This window comes from Paramisgurnus dabryanus, chromosome 6 (genome assembly GCF_030506205.2).
Source record: "Paramisgurnus dabryanus chromosome 6, PD_genome_1.1, whole genome shotgun sequence".
Classification (NCBI taxonomy): Eukaryota; Metazoa; Chordata; class Actinopteri; order Cypriniformes; family Cobitidae; genus Paramisgurnus; species Paramisgurnus dabryanus.
In genome coordinates this window covers 10241855-10262539 of record NC_133342.1, presented here as the reverse complement: position 1 = coordinate 10262539, position 20685 = coordinate 10241855, and the positions used below count along the sequence as shown (strand labels likewise).

General features: G+C 37.2%; 1 protein-coding gene and 2 long non-coding RNA genes across 9 annotated transcripts in view; 1 reads left to right on the top strand and 2 right to left on the bottom strand.

The window, feature by feature from the left end:
* pip5k1cb (phosphatidylinositol-4-phosphate 5-kinase, type I, gamma b) overlaps window positions 1-16141 on the bottom strand; it is a 36064-nt gene extending 19923 nt beyond the window's left edge. For all 6 annotated transcript variants that reach the window (XM_065262369.1, XM_065262370.1, XM_065262372.1 and 3 more), the window contains exons 1-5: window positions 15910-16141; window positions 2176-2207; window positions 874-963; window positions 445-575; window positions 143-260 (exon numbers count right to left, since the gene is read on the bottom strand). In XM_065262369.1, coding sequence (XP_065118441.1) covers window positions 143-260; window positions 445-575; window positions 874-963; window positions 2176-2207; window positions 15910-16003 — 465 coding nt within the window. In that variant the 5' untranslated portion in view covers window positions 16004-16141. The remainder of the gene's footprint in view (window positions 1-142; window positions 261-444; window positions 576-873; window positions 964-2175; window positions 2208-15909) is intronic.
* A 163-nt stretch (window positions 16142-16304) lies between these two features.
* LOC135744338 (uncharacterized) lies at window positions 16305-18405 on the top strand. Its single transcript, XR_010530727.2, has 2 exons — window positions 16305-16481; window positions 16903-18405. It is a non-coding gene; the product is annotated as an uncharacterized lncRNA (long non-coding RNA).
* Window positions 18180-19983, bottom strand: LOC141282294 (uncharacterized). 2 transcript variants are annotated; one of them, XR_012336815.1, is made up of 2 exons: window positions 18414-19983; window positions 18180-18362 (listed from the first exon to the last, which is right to left on the bottom strand). It is a non-coding gene; the product is annotated as an uncharacterized lncRNA (long non-coding RNA). The 2 variants fall into 2 exon arrangements; XR_012336816.1 differs by having other exon boundaries at window positions 18455-19983.
* Between the last annotated feature and the right edge of the window lie 702 nt (window positions 19984-20685).

The window sequence follows — 20685 nt, the reverse complement described above, 5'->3', positions numbered from 1 at the left end:
AATGCACACAAGTAATGTTTTTAGTAAGGCATGTTTGTTAAAACTAGTTATATTTCCTAATTACACTAAGGCCTAGCAAGTCCTGGCTTAAGATAATCCCTGTCTGGGAAGCCACCCCTATATCTTTGACGTTGTGTCTCACCAGATAGTCATCAGGTCGAATCCCAAAGAGTTCCCTGAAGTATCGAAACGCCACCGGAGCGTACGTCTTAAATCTGAAGTCTGGATAATGATGTGCTGGGGTCAGATTACTGCCCTCGCTGAGACAGACAAAATCAAATTAAAAACACGATCAGTCAATTGTTTACTGTAGGATCACTTACAGTATAACTGAATTCAAACTATACAGATGACAAAAAGCTTTGCAATAAATCAATTTGAATTAAAGTATATGCTACATTAAATACATTCAAATAGTCAAAAATGATATATTTGATCACACACCTTGGGAAGAAAATGCTCTCCACCACATAGAAGTCCTGCATGAGAACATCTCTCTCTGGTTTGGAGCTCAGGTTACCCACGGTGTAGCCGATGCCCAGCTGAATGGCTCCTTTCAGAGCAGATGAAGTCGTCTGTAGACACAAAAATCTCACAATGATCCTCAATCCTTTACATTAAATAGTTAGATAATATATGAAGGATACAAAGGAACACATGGCCAACAAGTGTACAATAATAATAATTAATACCACCACTCATTAAGAATGTTTTTTTGTGTTAGAGGCTAATGTATCCATATTTTGGCAATTTTAAGAGGATCACTATGGCCAATAATAAATGGTTATACAGAAATATAAAGGTGAATGTAAAGAATGAGAGCAACAGGACTAAAGAAGTATTGAGGTGAATTAATTAAACAAACACACACACCTTCTTGTAGGTGGTCTCACCAGAGGCATCTATTCGCCTGTGACCGATCTTCTTCTCTAGACCAGAACTGGGACCGGAGGACGATGGCATCTAAGAAAACATAAAATGGCATTGCTTTTATATCTCAGCTAACTCCCTTTAGACAGCAATGAGATCAAATGGAGAGATACATGTAAGGCATCTTGCTTCTCAGGTGAGAAAAATAATGGTCTTGGGCTGGGTTTCCCAATAACGAACTTAGAACTTAAGAGCGCTTTTTACGAGCTACTTAATGAACATTTGTTGTTCATTTACGTGCGTTTCCCAAAGATACACGTAAAAATATCGCTCGCAGCAGTGTTTTAAGTTGCTATCCGTTTGTCAAGTGCTGAATGTCACCAATAAATGACTCGAATTTGTAGCAGAAGCTTGTTTAGGCTAATGATCCTCAGCTGATGTGCACTAATATTTTTTTTATAATATTATTCATTATTGTTCAATGACTTTTTAAATGTTTTAATAATTTGTGCATAATGAAATATTCTTTTCCGTATATAGTTAGGACTCGTCCCAACGCAAAAAGCCTTTTGCATTTTAGATTATAGTTTAGATTAGTATTATTATTTGTTTTTTATTATCTATTTTTATGTAATATTATGGATTATTGCATTGTACCGTAAATATTTATTTGGTTTCTTTAATCAGATGCCATTTCCGTTCAAAACTTTTTTTTTTACTGTAGATGAATTATAGCAGCAATTGCTAGTAACCATTTATCAATTTGCTAGTACCAAATTTTACCAAAATTGTACCAAATATGTTTTCCATCTGTATTAATGTATGCTTAGTTATTTAAATTTGATTTCTCATTTGAAATTTAAATATATTATATTAAAGTAATTTAAACACATGAACAAAGAAGAACCCAATAAATAAATAACATAATCTACATTTAAGACATTACATTATCGTCATTGCAGGAGTGCAATTTGCTGGTTGTCCTGCAGGTGACAGGTGTAACTCTGTTGTCTTACAATGCACTTTTACGATTACTCCAGACCACTCGTAGATCTACGCTGATTTTCAAGTGCTACTTAAGTTACAAAGCTTTTGGGAAACGACCCGTAATTCTAAGATGATTCGTACGATCGTTTTTACAATCTACTTAGCCTTACGATGCTTTTGGGAAACCCGGCCCTGTTTGTTTTTCTTCTAAAAGTTTTATGAGGTAAAAGGGAGCAATAAAGTCTTGACCACAATCACAACAAAAATATTTAAAGTTTACGTTTTATTATATAAATGACAAATGATTTATTTTTGTACCTCGGTTATGTAGGTCTTCTTTAAACCAGTGTCTGAAATGACACAGAAAGAGACAGACATTGTAACACATCTTTCAGACAGATAAATGTAGACAGATTTATAATAAATATCTGCTAAACATGATGATGATAGTATAGAGTGAAAAAAATAAAAGTTGAAGGACAAACCGTGTGAATCTGCAGCTTTTGTTACAAACACTGCATTATTATTTCTGCACACGATCTTCTATCAGGGGTGGAGCTTAGCACATATAAAGCTGTCAATCATTTATCCTGCACGCGTCACTGTGGAATTAAGTCAAAATGACCTGACCCGCTTTACACCCGAGAGGAACGAGACAAATTAATAGCTGAGAATTAGAGCAGCTAAAAACCATTTTACACATCGGTTCATCTCTGTGTACACGGATGAATCTTACAAAACTATTTGACCCAAAAACACTATAATAAAAAACTATAACAGTAACATTTTTATTTTGTTGCATGAAAACACATATTGCAATGATGTATATATATAAAGCATGTATCTTTTCTTTATATTTGGCTTAAAATGATTTGAGAAATCCAGCCAAATAGAAACACATTCATCATGAAAACTGTTGCATTTATGTTTGCATGTTTGATACAGACATTACAGGAGGATTGTTGATGGTCTCTCGTGAAAGAAAACATGCAGATAATAGTTTACTATAGTAAATATACACCATGTTAACTGTATGGTAGAGAGCAAGCTTTTATCTTCTGTATTATTGACAACAGATCATTACATAGTTAAGGAACGGCAGGAGGAGATCTTTAACAGCCCAAACAAATGTTCACAGATTTACACATCAAAACAGATTTTCTATGATGTCCTCATACTTATCATCTGACCGCTGTCATGAACTTCATTTCTGATTCAAATCAAGGAGATCCATCGTTTTCATTAGTCTGTGTGTTATGAACATCCATGCTACTGTCATAAACAATAAACATTACTGATCACAATGAGTGCTTTTAAAGACTAAAGCATGAATATGATCCAGCGACAGACTGAATCTCAACATGAGTAAAGTCAACAGTCTGTAAGTAACACACAGCCAATTTCTAATGATGGTCATTTCAATCAATCTGATGTTTGTGTTGATGAAATTGTCTGTGTGATTTTATTCATTTGTCTGTTGCTCATCAAATAATAAAACTCTCTGTGTTGTACAGCACAGACAGACAGACAGAAATGTCACCTACAATAAAAGTGTACAGATGTGTATAGTTTTAGTCATTATTCATAATAGATACTGAATTTTATCCTCAGCTACACAATGATTGTTATTAAATAAGAAACAATACATTTATTAATGCTATATAATCTTCTAATAGAACAACACTTAAAAACTCTTACAAGGTACCCTGGTTATAAACACTTATTACATGGCGCTCTAAAATGCTTGATTCTGATTGGCCAGTCGTGACAATACATTGTAACCAGGATGCTGCAAATCATTTTGACAGGTATGGTTTAATAATATTAATATTTTTTGAAAATATGCTCATTTCCCAGCTCCCCTAGAGTTAAACATTTGATTTTTACTGTTTTGTAATCCATTCAGCTGACCTGCGGGTCCGGTGGTACCACTTTTAGCATAGCTTAGCACAATCCATTGAATCTGATTTGACCATTAGCATCACGACTAAAAAAATAACCAAAGAGTTTTGATATTTTTCCTATTTACATTTTGATTATTCTGTAGTCACATTGTGTAAGACCGACAGAAAATTAAAAGTTGTGATTTTCTAGGCCGTAGTGATATTACGCAGCACCTGAAAATAGTCCCCTGCCATTGAAAGTAACCAAGGGGACTATTTTGGGCAGTGTGTAATATCACTACGCCTGCTACAGCCATGTTACAGCAACAAAGTCCTTGATTATTACGCCAGAATGAGAGTATAGTTCTCAGCCATATCGGCCTAGAAAATCACAACTTTTAATTTTCAAAAAAGTGGAGTGTCGCTTAAATATTTCACAACAACCATTACAGTGGCCTCCATAGGTTAACATGAGTAATACATGTTGTTGTTTTTTTAAAGTAATTTTATATTACAAACAAAATCGTGAAAAAAAGACTGAAATGAATAATGATACAAATTGTACAAGTTATTATATTGTTATATTGCATTGGATGAATTTCTCATGTTTCACCTTTTTTAATTTTGTAAATTATTTGGAAAAAGTGTAAATGTATATTTAAAACACAAGGAGCTTATGACACTAAACTGAATACAGCTGCTATAGGATTTTTACCCTGGTAACAGACTGAAGATGAAGCCATAAACAAACACATTAGATTCAGTTCAGTGTATAAGAGCTGGAGGTCATCTGACTCACGATTCATAAACAGAAATGACTCTTCTCTTCTCTACAAAACATCACAAACGTTCTTCATCAACACATAATAACTGTTGTAAAAACACAACAAAACAAGATATCATCACCTGAACAAATGTTACACAAATATATATTCAGTTCCTCATTTAAACTAAAAATACAATTTCATTTATTTGCTCAATGAACACTGAAACCACAAATAAACAACAGGGCAAAAAATAAACAATTTAAGATAAATTCCCTAAAAACTGAAAAACGAAAGAAATGCTGAGGATAAAAAAGATTTTTATGCCACTATAAATTATCAATACAAGAATACAAACACAGACCTCAGATGAATCCTTGTGTTTGCGTAGTTTGTGTATATTTGGAGACGGATGAGTCTAAGAGATGGGAAAGCTCAATTGGATTGACAGGAGAAACTAATCTACTGTACTAACAAACAGCGCCTGAACACAGCCAACAGCCAATGAGAACGAGAGATTAAAACTGGTATCCGCCCACTGGAGGATAAGACCACAAAAACATCACTGTGCCAAGGACTGCAGACTGCTGGAATACAACTAACATCTCAAATCTGAATTCATACAACACAACTTAAAGTTAATACACAGACAGACCTGAATGGACTGAGCAAAAAACAAACAAATGTAATTGGCCACGGTAAAATAAGTGTAAAATGTATTTGTTCAGAAGTTTATAGAAGTGATCCCTACTGAAAAAGACCAGCATAAGCTGGTTTTGCTGCATAGCAAGCCAGCCTAGCTGTGTTTTGGTCATTTTTAAGATGGTATAGCAGGACTTAACTGGTCAGGCTGGAAGACTAGCTGATCCACCAGCTTGACCAGCTTTGTCAGGCAGGGAGGACCATCTTAAACCAGGTAAAATAGCTGCCAGTTTATGCTGGTCTTAGCTGGGTTTTTCAGTAGGGATACTAGAAAGTTCTGTCTGTGGTAATCTCCTGTCACAGTCTGTGTTAGGATTAGGGTCATTAAACAATGTAACACACACACACACACACACACACACACACACACACACACACACACACACACACACACACACACACACACACACACACACACACACACACACACACACACACACACACACACACTTCACGTGTATATTAAATCTGTTCATCAGTATGATTTCTGTCACATTCATCATAAACCTTCATCAGACCGCTGGATCTGCTCACTCCACTAAAACACTAAAAGCTCAGGTACACCGAGAAATAAATGCGTCCTGATCTCAGTGAGAGCTCTCTGGTAAATCAAGAGCCCTCTTAAAGTCTAAAGCAGCCAAATAAAACATTTAATCACAGAGCACTCCAGTTTCACGGTGAAATCAAGCTGCTTTGACTTCTGAACAGTGCTCAAGGACCTCTGAATGAAGAGGACATTTATCACATTAAAAATATTTGCAAACATAAAATCTAAGATAGTCAGAAATTGAGCAGCACCAATCTTAAAAACTGTACAAAAAACAATGATGTAAAAATGGGCCAATACATTGTTTTAAAAAGCTTATAAAGGTGGTGTGTGTAAATGTGAATGGCATCTAGTGGTGAGATTGTGAATTGCAACCAAAAGCTCGCCCCTTAATTTTAAAACACACGTTAGCCACCACAGGACAAACATGTTGTTGTCTAAGATGTCTAAGCTAAACTTAAGACATTCTTCTTTAACAAAGCACTCACATAAAATGTCCAGTAAATGTACTTATCCCGCAATAGTTATTTTGTCTAGAACAAAGCACTCACATACCTCACATGGGTAATATACTTATGCCGCAATAGTTAGCCTGTCTGGAACCGAGCGGATTTTAAACCACAATAATGTTTGACACTTGCATTACATGTGAACGGCCCCTACGCTAATAGAATTCTGTTTTTGTCTCCCTGTCTCGTCCTCGACCCCAAGGACAATGAGACAAACAGACCCAGTTCCTGTTGCTGTGAAGGTCATCACACCGCTGATCTACTGTTAAGTTACATTATTACTACCCTCACTTGTACGGTTTATCCTTAGCCGCTACTGTATATTCTACTTCTTATATTATCTATTGATTATTCTGTGTTCTCCCCTACATCTACTCATGTAAAGCTGCTTTGAAACAATTAACAATTGTGAAAAGCGCTATATAAATAAAATTGAATTGAATTGAATTGAACACAGTGCTGAAACACTCTCTATAGATCAGTTTGTCTGTTTAGGGCTACTGTAGAAACATGACGGCGACTTTCATGTAAGTGTATGTAGTTAAAACGGTCTCATTCTAATGTAATAAAAACAATAGAATTCATGATGTAAAGTCTTTGTACTTCACTGATAGTATTGTTATGTAGATTATATTGCATTTCTGTCAAGAGATCCTTCTAAAAGTTACACAATGCACCTTTAGGTAACCAAAGTGCATAAAGGTGTACTGATGCATAAATAATGAGATTTCCTTTATATCTCACCTGCAAGATCTTCCAAAACAGCAATGAGATGAAATTAGAGAAAATAAAAAGGTTTTCTGGAGATTATAAAAGAATTGAAACATTTCTTATCAAACTTCTTCAAGACCAAACATGTGAGTGTGCCGAGTCCAGTTTTATACATGAGCTTTATGTTCTTACAGTATAGTACTTTACTCTATAGAGTCCCATGTGTAAACGTTTACACTGTCCTAGCAGATAAACAACAAGATGATGTTCTCTAGAAACACTTGTTACACACTTGTGTAGTCTTGAGTATTTAAAGGATTACTCCACATTCATAAACACAAAATCCAGTTAATTTACTCGCCTCCATGTCATCCAAGATGTTTATGTCTTTTTTGTTCAGTCGAAAAAAATTAAGTTTTTTGTTGTTGAGGAAAACACATCAGGATTTTTCTCCATATAGTGGACTTTAGTGGACCTCAACAGTTTACACTTTCAATGCAGCTTCAAAGGACTCTAAATGATCCCAACTGAGGCATAAGGATCTAGCAAAACCAATGTCATTTTTGCCTCAAAAAACAAATATGTGCTTTTAAACCACAACTTCTTATCTTGCACTAGCCATGTGATGCACCAGCACGACCTTACGTATTACGTAAATAAATGAAAGGTCACGCATGACGTATGTGAAACTACCGTTCCAGTGTTTACAAGTTTGGAGAAAGAGGAGTGTTCAGACGTTGTTGTATGTGGAATAGGGGTGTAACAGATCGCAGTTGATCCATGATCCGTACGGATCACAACCCACGGTTCGGCTTGCATGCGATTCGCGGATTAATACGAAAATTTAAATAGGGAAGGTTTATCATTTCATCATTGTGTTTCAAAGACTTGTACATGTTAACACTCAAGTGATTTTAAACAATTTAACTGCAAAAAGGGGCTAAGGTGAGCAGCTTTCTGTACGCACATGCTGCGGTTAAATGTGTCCGGTCCAGCTCCAGTCAGACGTGATCATCCTTTCAAAGATCAGAACTCCTCATCTGTAAACTATAGAGAGAGTTGCACTGCTGTGTCTCAAAATTCTCAGTTTGGAATTCATGCTCCGTCTGTGTGTTTGCACACACGCTTAAGTGCACTCAAAAGTACACACACGGAGAGACGCGTTTCAAAAAGCAAGTGAACATAAAATCTTTCTGTTCTTGACAGGGCACATACAAACAAAATGATCTCCACAGTATTCTTTTTCTAATAAAAACATTTGTTTATGTCTTAAGTGTGTATGTATAGATTAGAGTCAAAAAACAGTAACCTCAATTAACCTACTGAAGTCTGTGTCATTAATGTTAATCAAACACCCCAAGACAAAGAGAAAATCACTTCTGAAGCTCTAAAAATATGAATTATATTTAATTTATACAATAAAGACAGTGTTATTTTTCAGTTGTTTCAATCCCTAATGCTAATTTTAAACCTTACTTAATGATCAACTTTATTCTTTTTTATAAATGTTTGTAATTTCTTTATCAGATTTTTCCCACCCCTTTTTTTTGCTGATTCGAAAAATGATCCGTTCCGTGCCTTAAAAACCGTAATGTGATCCGAACCGTGAGTTTTGTGATCTGTTACACCCCTAATGTGGAATGATACTAATTAATGTCTTTGTGCCAGTTTATTGTTTAAAATGGTCTGCAAGTGTGCGTTTGTTAAAGGTTAAAGGAGGTGCACGTTATGTTTAAGTAACTTAAATGTTTCATCTGAATTAGGTTAAGCTATGACAGTGCAACATCATGAAGGTCACGTCATGCTGTGTGTGTGTGTGTGTGTGTGTGTGTGTGTGTGTGTGTGTGTGTGTGTGTATCATGTTTTGATGTAGTTAGAGTAAGTGTGAGTTGGACGGGTTTCTTCTCAGCTCTATTAAACGCAGTTGTTTAGTTATGTTATGTAAGTCTTATGTAAAGCAAGACTTCAGCCTTTGGCATCAGCACACAGACACTACATGACAGAAATAAAAGACGCTGTGTGTGTGAAGCTCAGACACACGTCAAAACATCATACCAATGTCAATGTCAGGCTTTGCTTACAGATAAAAACTGTCTGATCTCACGATTAACCTCACAATACTGTTGTACTGATAACACAAGACTCAAGGGTTTTATTCTGATGAGTATCGAGACCTGGACTTGTATTTAAAGTGGATCAATTCTGCTCAATAATCTCATGGTATTGTGAAGCTCTGACATCTAACATCTGCAACTAAATTAATTGTTTAAAACAATTACACTGTTCAAAGAAACAGAGTCACGGTTTCCTGGTAAACAGCGTTTGTTCAGGTAAGAATAACGTTTTACTGCTTGTACTTATGGTTAATGATTTAAATTAACCTGGCAAACAATAAACCAAGTGACAAATCTCATAAACTTACACTGAATGAGAGATCCAGGGAATATATACAGTAGAGATCAGAGAGATTCGGAGGTAGGCTATTTTGACCTGAACCAGAAAGCAACCACCTCAGCAGAACACCCTAGCAACCCACTAGCAACCACTCAGAACATCATAGCAATACCCTAGAAACCACCTTAGCAGAACACCCTAGCAACCCCCCAGAACCTTTAGCAACCACTCAGAACACCCTAGCAATGCCCTAGCAACCATCTTAGCAGAACACCCAGCAACCCCCCAGAACCTTTGGCAACCACTTAGAACATCCTAGTAATGCCCTAGCAACCACTTAGAACACCTTAGCAATGCCCTAGCAACCACCTTAGCAGAACACCCTAGCAACCCCCCAGAACCTTTAGCAAACACTCAGAACACCCTAGCAATGCCCTAGCAACCATCTTAGCAGAACACCCAGCAACCCCCCAGAACCTTTAGCAACCACTTAGAACATCCTAGTAATGCCCTAGCAACCACTCAGAACACCCTAGCAATGCCCTAGCAACCACCTTAGCAGAACACCCTAGCAACCCCCCAGAACCTTTAGCAAACACTCAGAACACCCTAGCAATGCCCTAGCAACCATCTTAGCAGAACACCCAGCAACCCCCCAGAACCTTTAGCAACCACTCAGAACATCCTAGCAATACCCTAGAAACCACCTTAGCAGAACACCCAGCAACCCCCCAGAACCTTTAGCAACAACTTAGAACATCCTAGTAATGCCCAAGCAACCACTCAGAACACCCTAGCAATGCCCTAGCAACCACCTAAGCAGAACAACCTAGCAACCACCCAGAACCTGTAGCAACCAACCAGAACCTTTAGCAACCACTTAGAACATCCAAGTAATGCCCTATGAACAACTCACAACACCCTAGCAATGCCTTGGCAACCGCCTTAGCAGAACACCCCAGCAACTACCCAGAACCTTTAGCAACCACTTATGGCGCTTTTCCATTGCATAGTACCCCACGGTTTGGTTTAGTTTGGGTCGGGTCAGCTTACTTTTGGGAGCTTTTCCACTGGGTGCAGTACGTAGTACCCGATACTTCTTTTCGTACCACCTCAGTTGGGGTTCCAAGCGACCCGAGCTGATACCAAACGTGACGCGAAAAACTGTAGATCACTGATTGGTCTGAGAGAATCGTCACTTCATCGCTATAATGTAAAAGATTAGCTTTACCTCAATGCTAGCTTACGCTGTCTCGAGTTGTCATCTGCTCTGCTATAAGTTCCCAAACTCCTTTTTAGCGATGAAAAACATCCACAGGTTGAGAATCAGGAACACCATTACAGTTTTTTCCAGACTTGCAGTTTGTGGCGGAACATTCGCGATGAGCACGTCAGCATTATATATGCTTAAATGCAACTTCAATGTGGCTCAGCAGAGCGCCGTCGGCAACCACTATAAACACCCTAGCAATGCCCTAGCAACCAACCATTCAAAAACCCATAGCAACCACTTAGAACATCCTAGTAATGCCCTAGCAACCACTCAGAACACCCTAGCAAAGCCCTAGAAACCACCTTAGCAAAACACCCTAGCAACCAACCATTCAAAAACCCATAGCAATCACTCAGAACACCCTAACAACCATTTAGAACGTCATAGTAATACCTTAGCAACACTCAGAACACCCTAACAACCACCTTAAACAGAACACTCTAGCAGGTGCAGATTATGATGAAATAACAATGACATGTCAAGCACCTGCAATGCTCTATTAAAGGTGAGATAGAATGATTGAACGGGGTATTTATCCTTGTTCTGTGATGTGACATGTAGACAAAAATTTTTTTGTTAGGGTCTGCAATGCATTAGAAGCTTCCTAAAAACCTCTCTCAGATAGCTCTATTAGGGTGGGGGATTTTAAACAAGTGGTTTTGCACCTATTTGGCTCCCCCTACTGGCTTCACTTGCAATATCATTACTGATTGGCTGACTTTGCTGCCACTCTAAAAATGTAGCCAATTATTTTAAAGTGGAGGGGCAGTTAGATGCCTGTGATGTCATAAGCATCAGTTTTTCAGATTGGGCCGTTTTCTGGCTGACATTTCTGAAAGAGGAATTACTATGAGACTGAGATGTTTAGCATGTCTAGCACTTTTTGTATGTTCGTGAATGCGGGTAGACTACCATTATTCAACAAAGACAAGGTAAAAATGGTTTTTCATTCTCTGTCCCCTTTAAGCACATACTTTGGACATTTACACATTCACATGTGATGATGTCACATTACATGTTCAACTACAATAGGACACGGACACATGAGCTGGTCACTGTGGACGCCATGGCAACCTGCATCTCACATTACACTCTTATAAACCTGAAGACACGCTGGTCTGATGGGTGTCTCTCACAAAGAGCCAATACAAATCTTTATTCGCACACTGTAAAACATACACAAATCTCATGTAGGCAGAATTTACTGCACACAGTATGATCAAACAAACTTTTGAGATGTCAATAAGGTTTCATTTAAGAATAGACATCTCTAATTATCTCTCTGATGATGTCTCCTCTTCAAATTCATAAGGAAGACACTTGTTGACACAGTAAAAGCAAAACTACAAGAGTTTTAAAGCACACTGCTCAGATTATCATATGATGATAAATATTTGCATTGATGTCTGTGTTACTTTGGCACGGGACACACAAACAGTACTTGTTGGCTCACATCTTGGCAAAACTGAGCACGGTTTAAGACACAACCGAGATCTGAAACTCCAAAGGAGACACATGAGAGAGTATGTAGGACTTTTCTCCAGTTAATCTCACTGCTCGAGAAGTTAATAAGATCTTGTTTGTTTGATCTGGGAGTTTTGTAGGAAAAATGAAAGAAGCTCTTATTGTGTACTGAAGTGTGACATCATTCATTTTTAGCCTGGTTAAAAAATAAATATCCTTAGTTTGTAAACACATTTAACACATCTCAACACATTCTCTGGCACGGTTCATCTGACAAGAAGTTAAAGGTTTTTTATAAAGACGCCCAAATGCAAAGCAAGCAGAATATCTGAACTTTAGAGCTCACTCTATTCCAAAATATAATCTACACATAAACATCAATCAACACAAATCCCTGTCTGATCAGATATCAGCCGCTGACAGTCTCAGTGTACATCAAAGAGCTCTTACTGGGAGTCTCATGTAAGAAGATCATCATACTTACATCAATGAAACAAAACTACAACAGGTGTTTGTATTCTGCAAACAAGAACGTCTTTGAGATTCACACTGTAACATTTAACCTTTGCCCTCAGGTGACCTCTTACATAGCATTCACAAAACAACTCTCTTCTTTGATCCTTATTGTTGACATGCATGCTTGTTAATGTCTCAATCCTGTCTCATGAAAAGCAATGAGCTTCAAATGAGAACGATTGTACGGTAGCACAATAATAGAGCACAAAAGGTCATGGGTTCGGACCCAGGAAAAACACACACACTGATAAACATGTATACGGTTCGTAAGTCACTTTGGATTCCAAATGTTACCAGATATTTCTCCAGAGTGAAAGACCTCTGTAATCTCACAAATTCATGATGTCTCAAACTGTGATCATGCCTACAATCAAAACTGGGATTTCCCAATTTAAACTACCTTAAAATTCTCCAAATACTTTTACACACATTAGTTACAAAGCTCAATACTGTGAGAAACATACAGAAGAACTCTAAGAAACCATTTGGGTGGTTTCAGGAGCCAGGACACATCAATGCCACTGGACAGAGATGTATTGAACAACATTACCTAAAGCAACATGATGTGAATTTACAGAGTCTGTCACTGGAAGACAAACATCAGACATGGACAATCGTACTGTGTCTATCATGCATCTCATTTTCTGCAGGGTTTAAAAATGATGGATGATTTAACTCCTAATATTCCTTCATTAAGAATCAGTAAAGATGAAGATCAACACTGCAGCTGACGTCTGTCAACAGATCTTCATCTACAGTCTGTTAAAGTGGCCCGTACTGACACGACTGTTCATCCTTTTAGTGACAGCTGATTTTCTCATCATAATCACCCAACTATATTTTCATCCTACTTTTAATTTTATGCCTTTAAAAACAGTAATATGAAGTAATATGGCAAATCTTACTGTTAAAGGGGTCTTAAATATTATGAGATTTTTTTTCAAGATGTAAAATAAATATTTGGTGTGTGAAGTTTTAGCTCAAAATACACCACAGATAATTTATTATAACATTGTATGTGTGATCAAAAATGTGCTGTTTTTGGGTGTGTCCCTTAAAAAGCAAACACTGATCACCATAATGGTGGTTTGTTGAAATTGAAACTGAATTGTGCTGTCAATTATTTTCTTTCTCTCTCTTTCTCACTGCACTAAATGTCAGTGTCATGGTTGGATAGTGCAGATTAAGGGGTGGTATTATTATAATAAGATCCCCTTCTGACATCACAAGGGGAGACAAATTTCAATGACCTATTTTCATGTGCTTGCAGAGAATGGTTTACCAAAACTAAGTTACTGGGTTGATCTTTTTCACATTTTCTAGGTTGATAGAAGCACTGGGGACCCAATTATAGCACTTGAACATGGAAAAAGTCACATGTTCATGCTATGTCCCCTTTAACAACTAAGCCATTTTACTTCATCAATGTGACATGCAACACAATATTCAACTAGACAACAATGTAAAGTTTATCCATTAGATGATCCGACTGTCTAATGAATGAAATGACAGTAAGTTTGCAGTGAATTGTGGGAGATTTACTTCTCCAGCAGTACACCAAATACTGAAGACATGGAGGTCAAAAATCACTCACTTCGTGTATTTTTATGAAAACACTTACAAAACTATTTCATCATTATATATTATAAAATGGCTGCATCACCTACAAAACTAACATAAGACAATGTGTAACATTAGTTAACATTAACCCTAAAATAAAAGGCTGAAATGACATGATCCAATCGAAGAGTTAAAGCCCTTTTGGTCTCTTTTGAAATAATGTTCACAGACCTGGACTAAGGGTTAATAAAGTACATTTTAACTTTTGAGACTTTAAACTCAGCTGATCTATGTAGGTTGGAGAGTGATTGTTGTAAACACATCAAATGTACCGTAGTTGTGTTTTTAATCTAAAGCTCTTATACAGGTATGAGCATGTCTGGATGCACAGTTCAATTCTCAAGAACAAGCAGGCAAACAGGTCTCACAACACATGAGAAGCTCTTAAAACAAGTGCCTGTTTAAAAAAGCCATTTATACATAAGAAATTACATCAACAGCAAGTCACTTAAAACAAGAAAATGTAATCAATAATCTCCTTCAGTAACTTTAGGCACGAAAGACCCAAAACATGATTTCAGTCCTATAGCTCAGCCCCCCCACCCAAAAAAAACCCATTTCCTTCCTCTACTTCCTTGATATGCTTCTGTGGAGATGTAAATGAAGTTATTTATCCAAATCTGACTCTGATCTTTGGGAGAATGATGTGAAGTTTGATTTAATCGTCAAAGATAAGCTCGACTCCAGTAGGACCAAAGAGAGACACAGCCAAATGCCATTTACTGTAGATAGACCCACAAAAACAACTGTACAACTGAGGGGGATAAACAATAACAAAAACTTCTCTTTCAAAGAGACATCAAATATTTCCACCAGTGCATGCCGAGGCCAAAGTCAGACTGTAGAAACGACCTGGAGATGCTTTAACGTGAAGCCGGATTACAGTTTAAATCCCTCATGAACAGGAATGCTGAGTGTGGAAAACCGTAGGTAAAAAACAGGATTACCAGTCGAATGTGAAGTCTGCTACACTACACGGTACAGAAGAGCCCTGAGGGAAACTACAGGACCTGAGAGAGACCCCCTGTCCATGTATTCTCAACAGGACATTCTGCAGGGACAGCTGTCCACACACGACATGATGAGATGGAGGAAATATTCGGATAGTTTTGAGTAAAACAAGACCACTTTGACTTTCATATGAAGGACACGCATCAGCAGTATGACATGAACTACAAGACAACACGAGATCACATGACATCAACACATTAACGTGCACTTTTAAACGCTTTATATGTAAAGAAAGCCCAGGTTTGCTGTGCATACATTTGAGATAACCATTTGCTGTTATGCTTAAACATATACACCATATGATGATTACTATTATTTAAATAGCTTGTTAATGCCTGATGCACTTTACTATAGTAACGTTATATGAAGAGAGGGTGGCAATGTTTCTTTTCTCTATTTATTTACATAACGTGCATTATAACGTCATGGTACTTGAACATATAACATGCGACTCCATAATATAGGCTATTTATATTACTATAAATACCTGTTTGATTACCACCTCAATAATGTATAATAATAATGCACGCGTGTTTAGATTATTAATATAATGACTATAATATTTATAATATATAATTTATCATCACTCGTGTGAAATAAAAGCACGCATGCGAATCTAATATGAATGTAAAAGCCCGAGCATTCCGCATAACGTTACCGAGATCTCCAGCCTCGGACCCGCAGCCGACGCCGAGCACCGAGTCCGAGTCGTCCGTCAGCGCGGAACATCCTGCGCTCGCGGCTCCCTCCATCAGATCCGTCGACCTTTCAAACCTGTCAAATCACGAGAACGAAACACGCATCATGTTCCGACCCGCGATGCGGTGCCGTGTGCGCGCGCTCCCTCCAGCTGCCGCACCGCGCGAGTCCGTCCGTGACGTCACATGCCCAGACAGGTCGAGATGGGTCTGTCTGCGGACCGCAAGAGAGGGGCGTGCCGTTAAGGGGCGTAACTTTTAGCAGGGGGCGTAACTTTAAGTTGTCCAAGTTACACAGAACCACGCGAGACGTCAGGACGAGATGTTGTCATTCTGTCTTCTCTTCTGCCCGCATAGATACGGCGGCTAAAGGCGTTATTAAAGTTGCTCATCCAAGCGCCTTCATGTTTGTTCGTACCAATTTTAATGGACGGGAAGCCGACTGACGAACATCCTTTTCCCGAGAAATGGTTCGGCTACGACACATGTTAAGAAGTCACGCCAGGGGCTGAATTAAGGTCGACCGTTTCAGGTAAGCTCGCTAACGTTAGCTATGTGTTGTTAGCCTAATGTTAGATTTGTGAAGTCCGTTCTATGATTACACTTATGATCAGTAACGAGTAGTTAACAAAATGCAACAAACCTGCATGAGTTTCATTGCTCACCTATATATTTTCCTGTTTACGATAGTAACGTTAGATATTAGTACATTAGAATCTTACAGTTATTCCTGTAAGTTGTCGACATTTCAAATGACAGTAATTCATTAATGACCTATTAAACGTCATAATAACACTGGAGTTAAAGGATGTGTGTACTACTGTCTCGTTTTTAATGTATCTCTCTCAAACCCTATTCTGTTTAAGTATGGGTGCCATTGTATATTCTCATAATGTAAGCTTATTTTAAGTACAAATGTAAAATATGTTTGTTTATGGTTATTATTTTCACAGCTGCATTGATGTGAAGTGATGCAGTGGACAACTTGTGAGGGTGATACCATCCACATGCACCTTAACTGTGATGCAGAAATACAATAGGATGATCCATCTGTCTACACTTCAAAATCACAACTCAACCTTAAACAACCCATATCTGTTATGGTAAAACAATGTGGCGGTTTTCCAGACAGGGCTTATACTGTTCCCGGGCTAAAATGCATGTTTGAGCTACTGTAATTAAGAAAACACCTTGTACTGACACATCTCAACATATCAGTGCCATTGTTTTGTTTCAAGGTGCACACCAGTCTTGTTTTTGTAAGGTTTGTTTGTAAAAACTAAAATGTCCTAATATAAGTGCCCAGTCCTGGTTTAATCTAAACCATTGGTGACCAAACCTGTGTCTTGAGATCTACTGTCCTGCAGAGTTCAGCTCCAACCCCAATCAAACACACCTGAACCTGCCAATCAAGCATTTCAGGGCAACCTTAAAATTATAGTCAGGTGTGTTTGTTAAAGCTGGGTTAGAACTAAAATATGCAGGAGGGTAGATCTCCAGGAACAGGGTGGGTCACCCCTGATCTAAACAAAGGGTTTCCAAACTGTGTCCTGCAAAGTTTAGCTCTAACCCTAATCAAACACACCTGAAGCAGCCAATTAATGTCCTACTAAGCATACTAGAAACTTACTGGCATGTGCTCTGATGCAAGTTAGAGCTAAACTCTGCAGGACACCGGCCCTGACTAAGCCCTGTCTGGGAAACTGCACCAATGTGTTAAGCTGGCACCATTGGACATTACTGCTGCTGAGAAACAACCACATTTCTCCGCTCTACACAGGGTTGACATTGGATGCATTATTATTATAAAATGCATTCATGTGCACTTTACCAATACTGTACATACATCAACAGCTTCCAGCTATACACTTGGGATCAGCTCCTGATGCCTCTCATAATGCTGTGTTATAATTTATTGCAGGGTGATCTTGCTAAAATGATATTTTTATAAACCTTTACAATGTCACCAGATGTTACCTGTTGTGAATTATTATTTTATAAACCTTTACAATCTCACTAGTTGTTACATGTTGTGGATATTTATTTTTATAAACCTTTTCAATGTCACCAGATGTTACATGTTGTGAATGGTTATTTTTATAAACCTTTACAATGTCACCAGTTGTTACATGTTGTGCATAGTTATTTTTATACACCTTTACAATGTTACCTGTTGTGAATAGTTATTTTTATAAACCTTTACAATGTCACCAGTTGTTAGATGTTGTGCATAGTTATTTTTATACACCTTTACAATGTTACCTGTGTGAATAGTTATTTTTATAAACCTTCACAATGTCACCAGATGTTACATGTTGTGAATAATTATTTTATAAACCTTTACAATGTCACCAGTTGTTACATGTTGTGCATAGTTATTTTTATAAACCTTTACAATGTCACCAGATGTTACCTGTTGTGAATAGTTATTTTTATAAACCTTTACAATGTCACCAGATGTTACCTGTTGTGAATAGTTATTTTTATACACCTTTACAATGTTACCTGTTGTGAATGGTTATTTTATACACCTTTACAATGTTACCTGTTGTGAATAGTTATTTTTATAAACCTTCACAATATCACCAGATGTTATCTGTTAGTAGCCATTTCTTATAAAACCACGTGAGCCCTGTAGATTCCTCTTAAAACTTAAAAAGAATTAAGTTTGCAACTGAATTTCATCTTGGTTTAATACATATTAAACTGTCTGAGGTGCACATTTACTTAAAAAAAAAGACGAAATCACCCTCACTGTGTAACAGTTCACGATTTAAATATTGGTATGCCTCGGTACTTTAATAATTTTAGGATGGTAAATATGTCCATATCTGCCGTATATGGCCATATTGTCTACCCACGTTAACAATGACGATGAATGAGACAATATAAGACCATCCGAGCGTCTTATGAAGCGTACAATATTCCAATAGTCCCTAAAGAATATTGTATAGTGTTCGATGCTATACCATCTGGTTTAAAATGTCTGTTTAAAGGATATGTGTATAATGAGAATGTGAGTTTTAAACCTGATATTGCACTTGAAGGAGTGATCATTACTGATAAAAGATGGAATAATTATTTTATTAGGAAGTTACTTACAGAATATAGCCCAATATCTTCTAGAACATTTTGGCATTCTAAATTTGAGTGCATTGAATGGAAATACTTCATTTGGTGTACCCTGTTAAAACACTTTTTCTTAGGTTTAATGATGATGCTGATGTCAGATGTGATTTTTGTGGGACAGAAAAGGAGGATGTTGTACACTTATTTTTCAATTGTATATATAGCAAAATGTTTTGGATAGAATTGGAAGGCCTCCTTTATAAGTGTTTTGGTATTAAAGTTTACCTTTTTGAGAAAGATGTATTTTTTTATTTTAATAGAGAAAAATTGCCACCAAATGAGACTTTTGTTGTTAATCTTTTATTGATTATGGGAAAATACCATATACATAAACAAAAATGGGCTAAAGGAAAACCTAACTTTTTGTTATTTCAGATAGATATGAAACATTATGTAGAGTTACTTCTTGGATTGAAAAATAATAAAGCAAAACGCACTAGGTCCTTATGTGAAGTTTTTACGTTATTTGTATGATGATCTCATGCCCTTATTTTATTTTATTTTTTTATTTTTTTATACTTAATTTGTATGTTTATACTTTTTTATTTGTTTGTTTGTATTGTCTGATTGTAATCTCTATTTTGTATGTTATTATGAGTATTGATGTAATGTGATTTCAAGTTAATAAAAAAAAAAAAAGAGCGTCTTATGAAGCTTCCTCCGTGCCCTCAATTTAAAACATTTACGGCAGTAACGTTATTTGTCATTACGCTAAAGTTGAAAGAGAGCTATAAACAATCGTCTTACTATTACTAGCTATCGGATGTGCCGTGTCAGTTTAGCGGAAGTCGGACATCTCGCGGGATTCTGTGTGACTTGGACAACTTAAATTTCCGCCCCCTGCTAAAAGTTACGCCGCTTAACGGCACGCCCCTCTCTTGCACTCCGCAGACAGACACTATTGGACAGGTCCGCCGACGTCAGAGTATCGCCTTCCGAATGACGTCGGCGGCAAATTAGCATAAACTCTTTATTAATCCACAGAGACTGCGTTATATAAATGTCTAACGGCAGAGGGCGAGTTAGGTTATTCTTCACATTTACAGAATGAAGATCTGCTGGTTAAAATTTACAAGAGAAAGAGCGACACCGCAGCCGAGTTATTTGTGTGTAAATAGCGCCCTCCATTGAATGACATCCATATTACAACACACCTGAAACTTAATCGGAAGGCTGCAGCCTCCGGAGGTCGCATTTGTAGGCTGTATACGTCATAATGACCGTATTATTTCAGAATATTAACAATTATAAAGTTGACTATTATTCTTAGCTTATCATAAATTGTAATATACGTATGACTTGCGAATGAAAATGCTCAGTTAACTTAAATAAACCAGGCGTGATGACGTATGCCGCCTGCATTTGCGACCTCCGGAGGCTGCAGCCTTCGGATTGAGAAACGGCAAAAAATTATTTGGTCGAAAATATGTTTTGACACATTTTGTAGAAAGCTTAATTAAATATTTTGTAAATATATTTAGTTTTAACCTTCATGTATTAACATAAATTTCAAAATGTATTTCAGGGGCAACAAATACATTTCTAATTGAACCCATACGGCTAAAAACTGACCAATCTATACAATTTGTATTAAAAAAAACGTATAA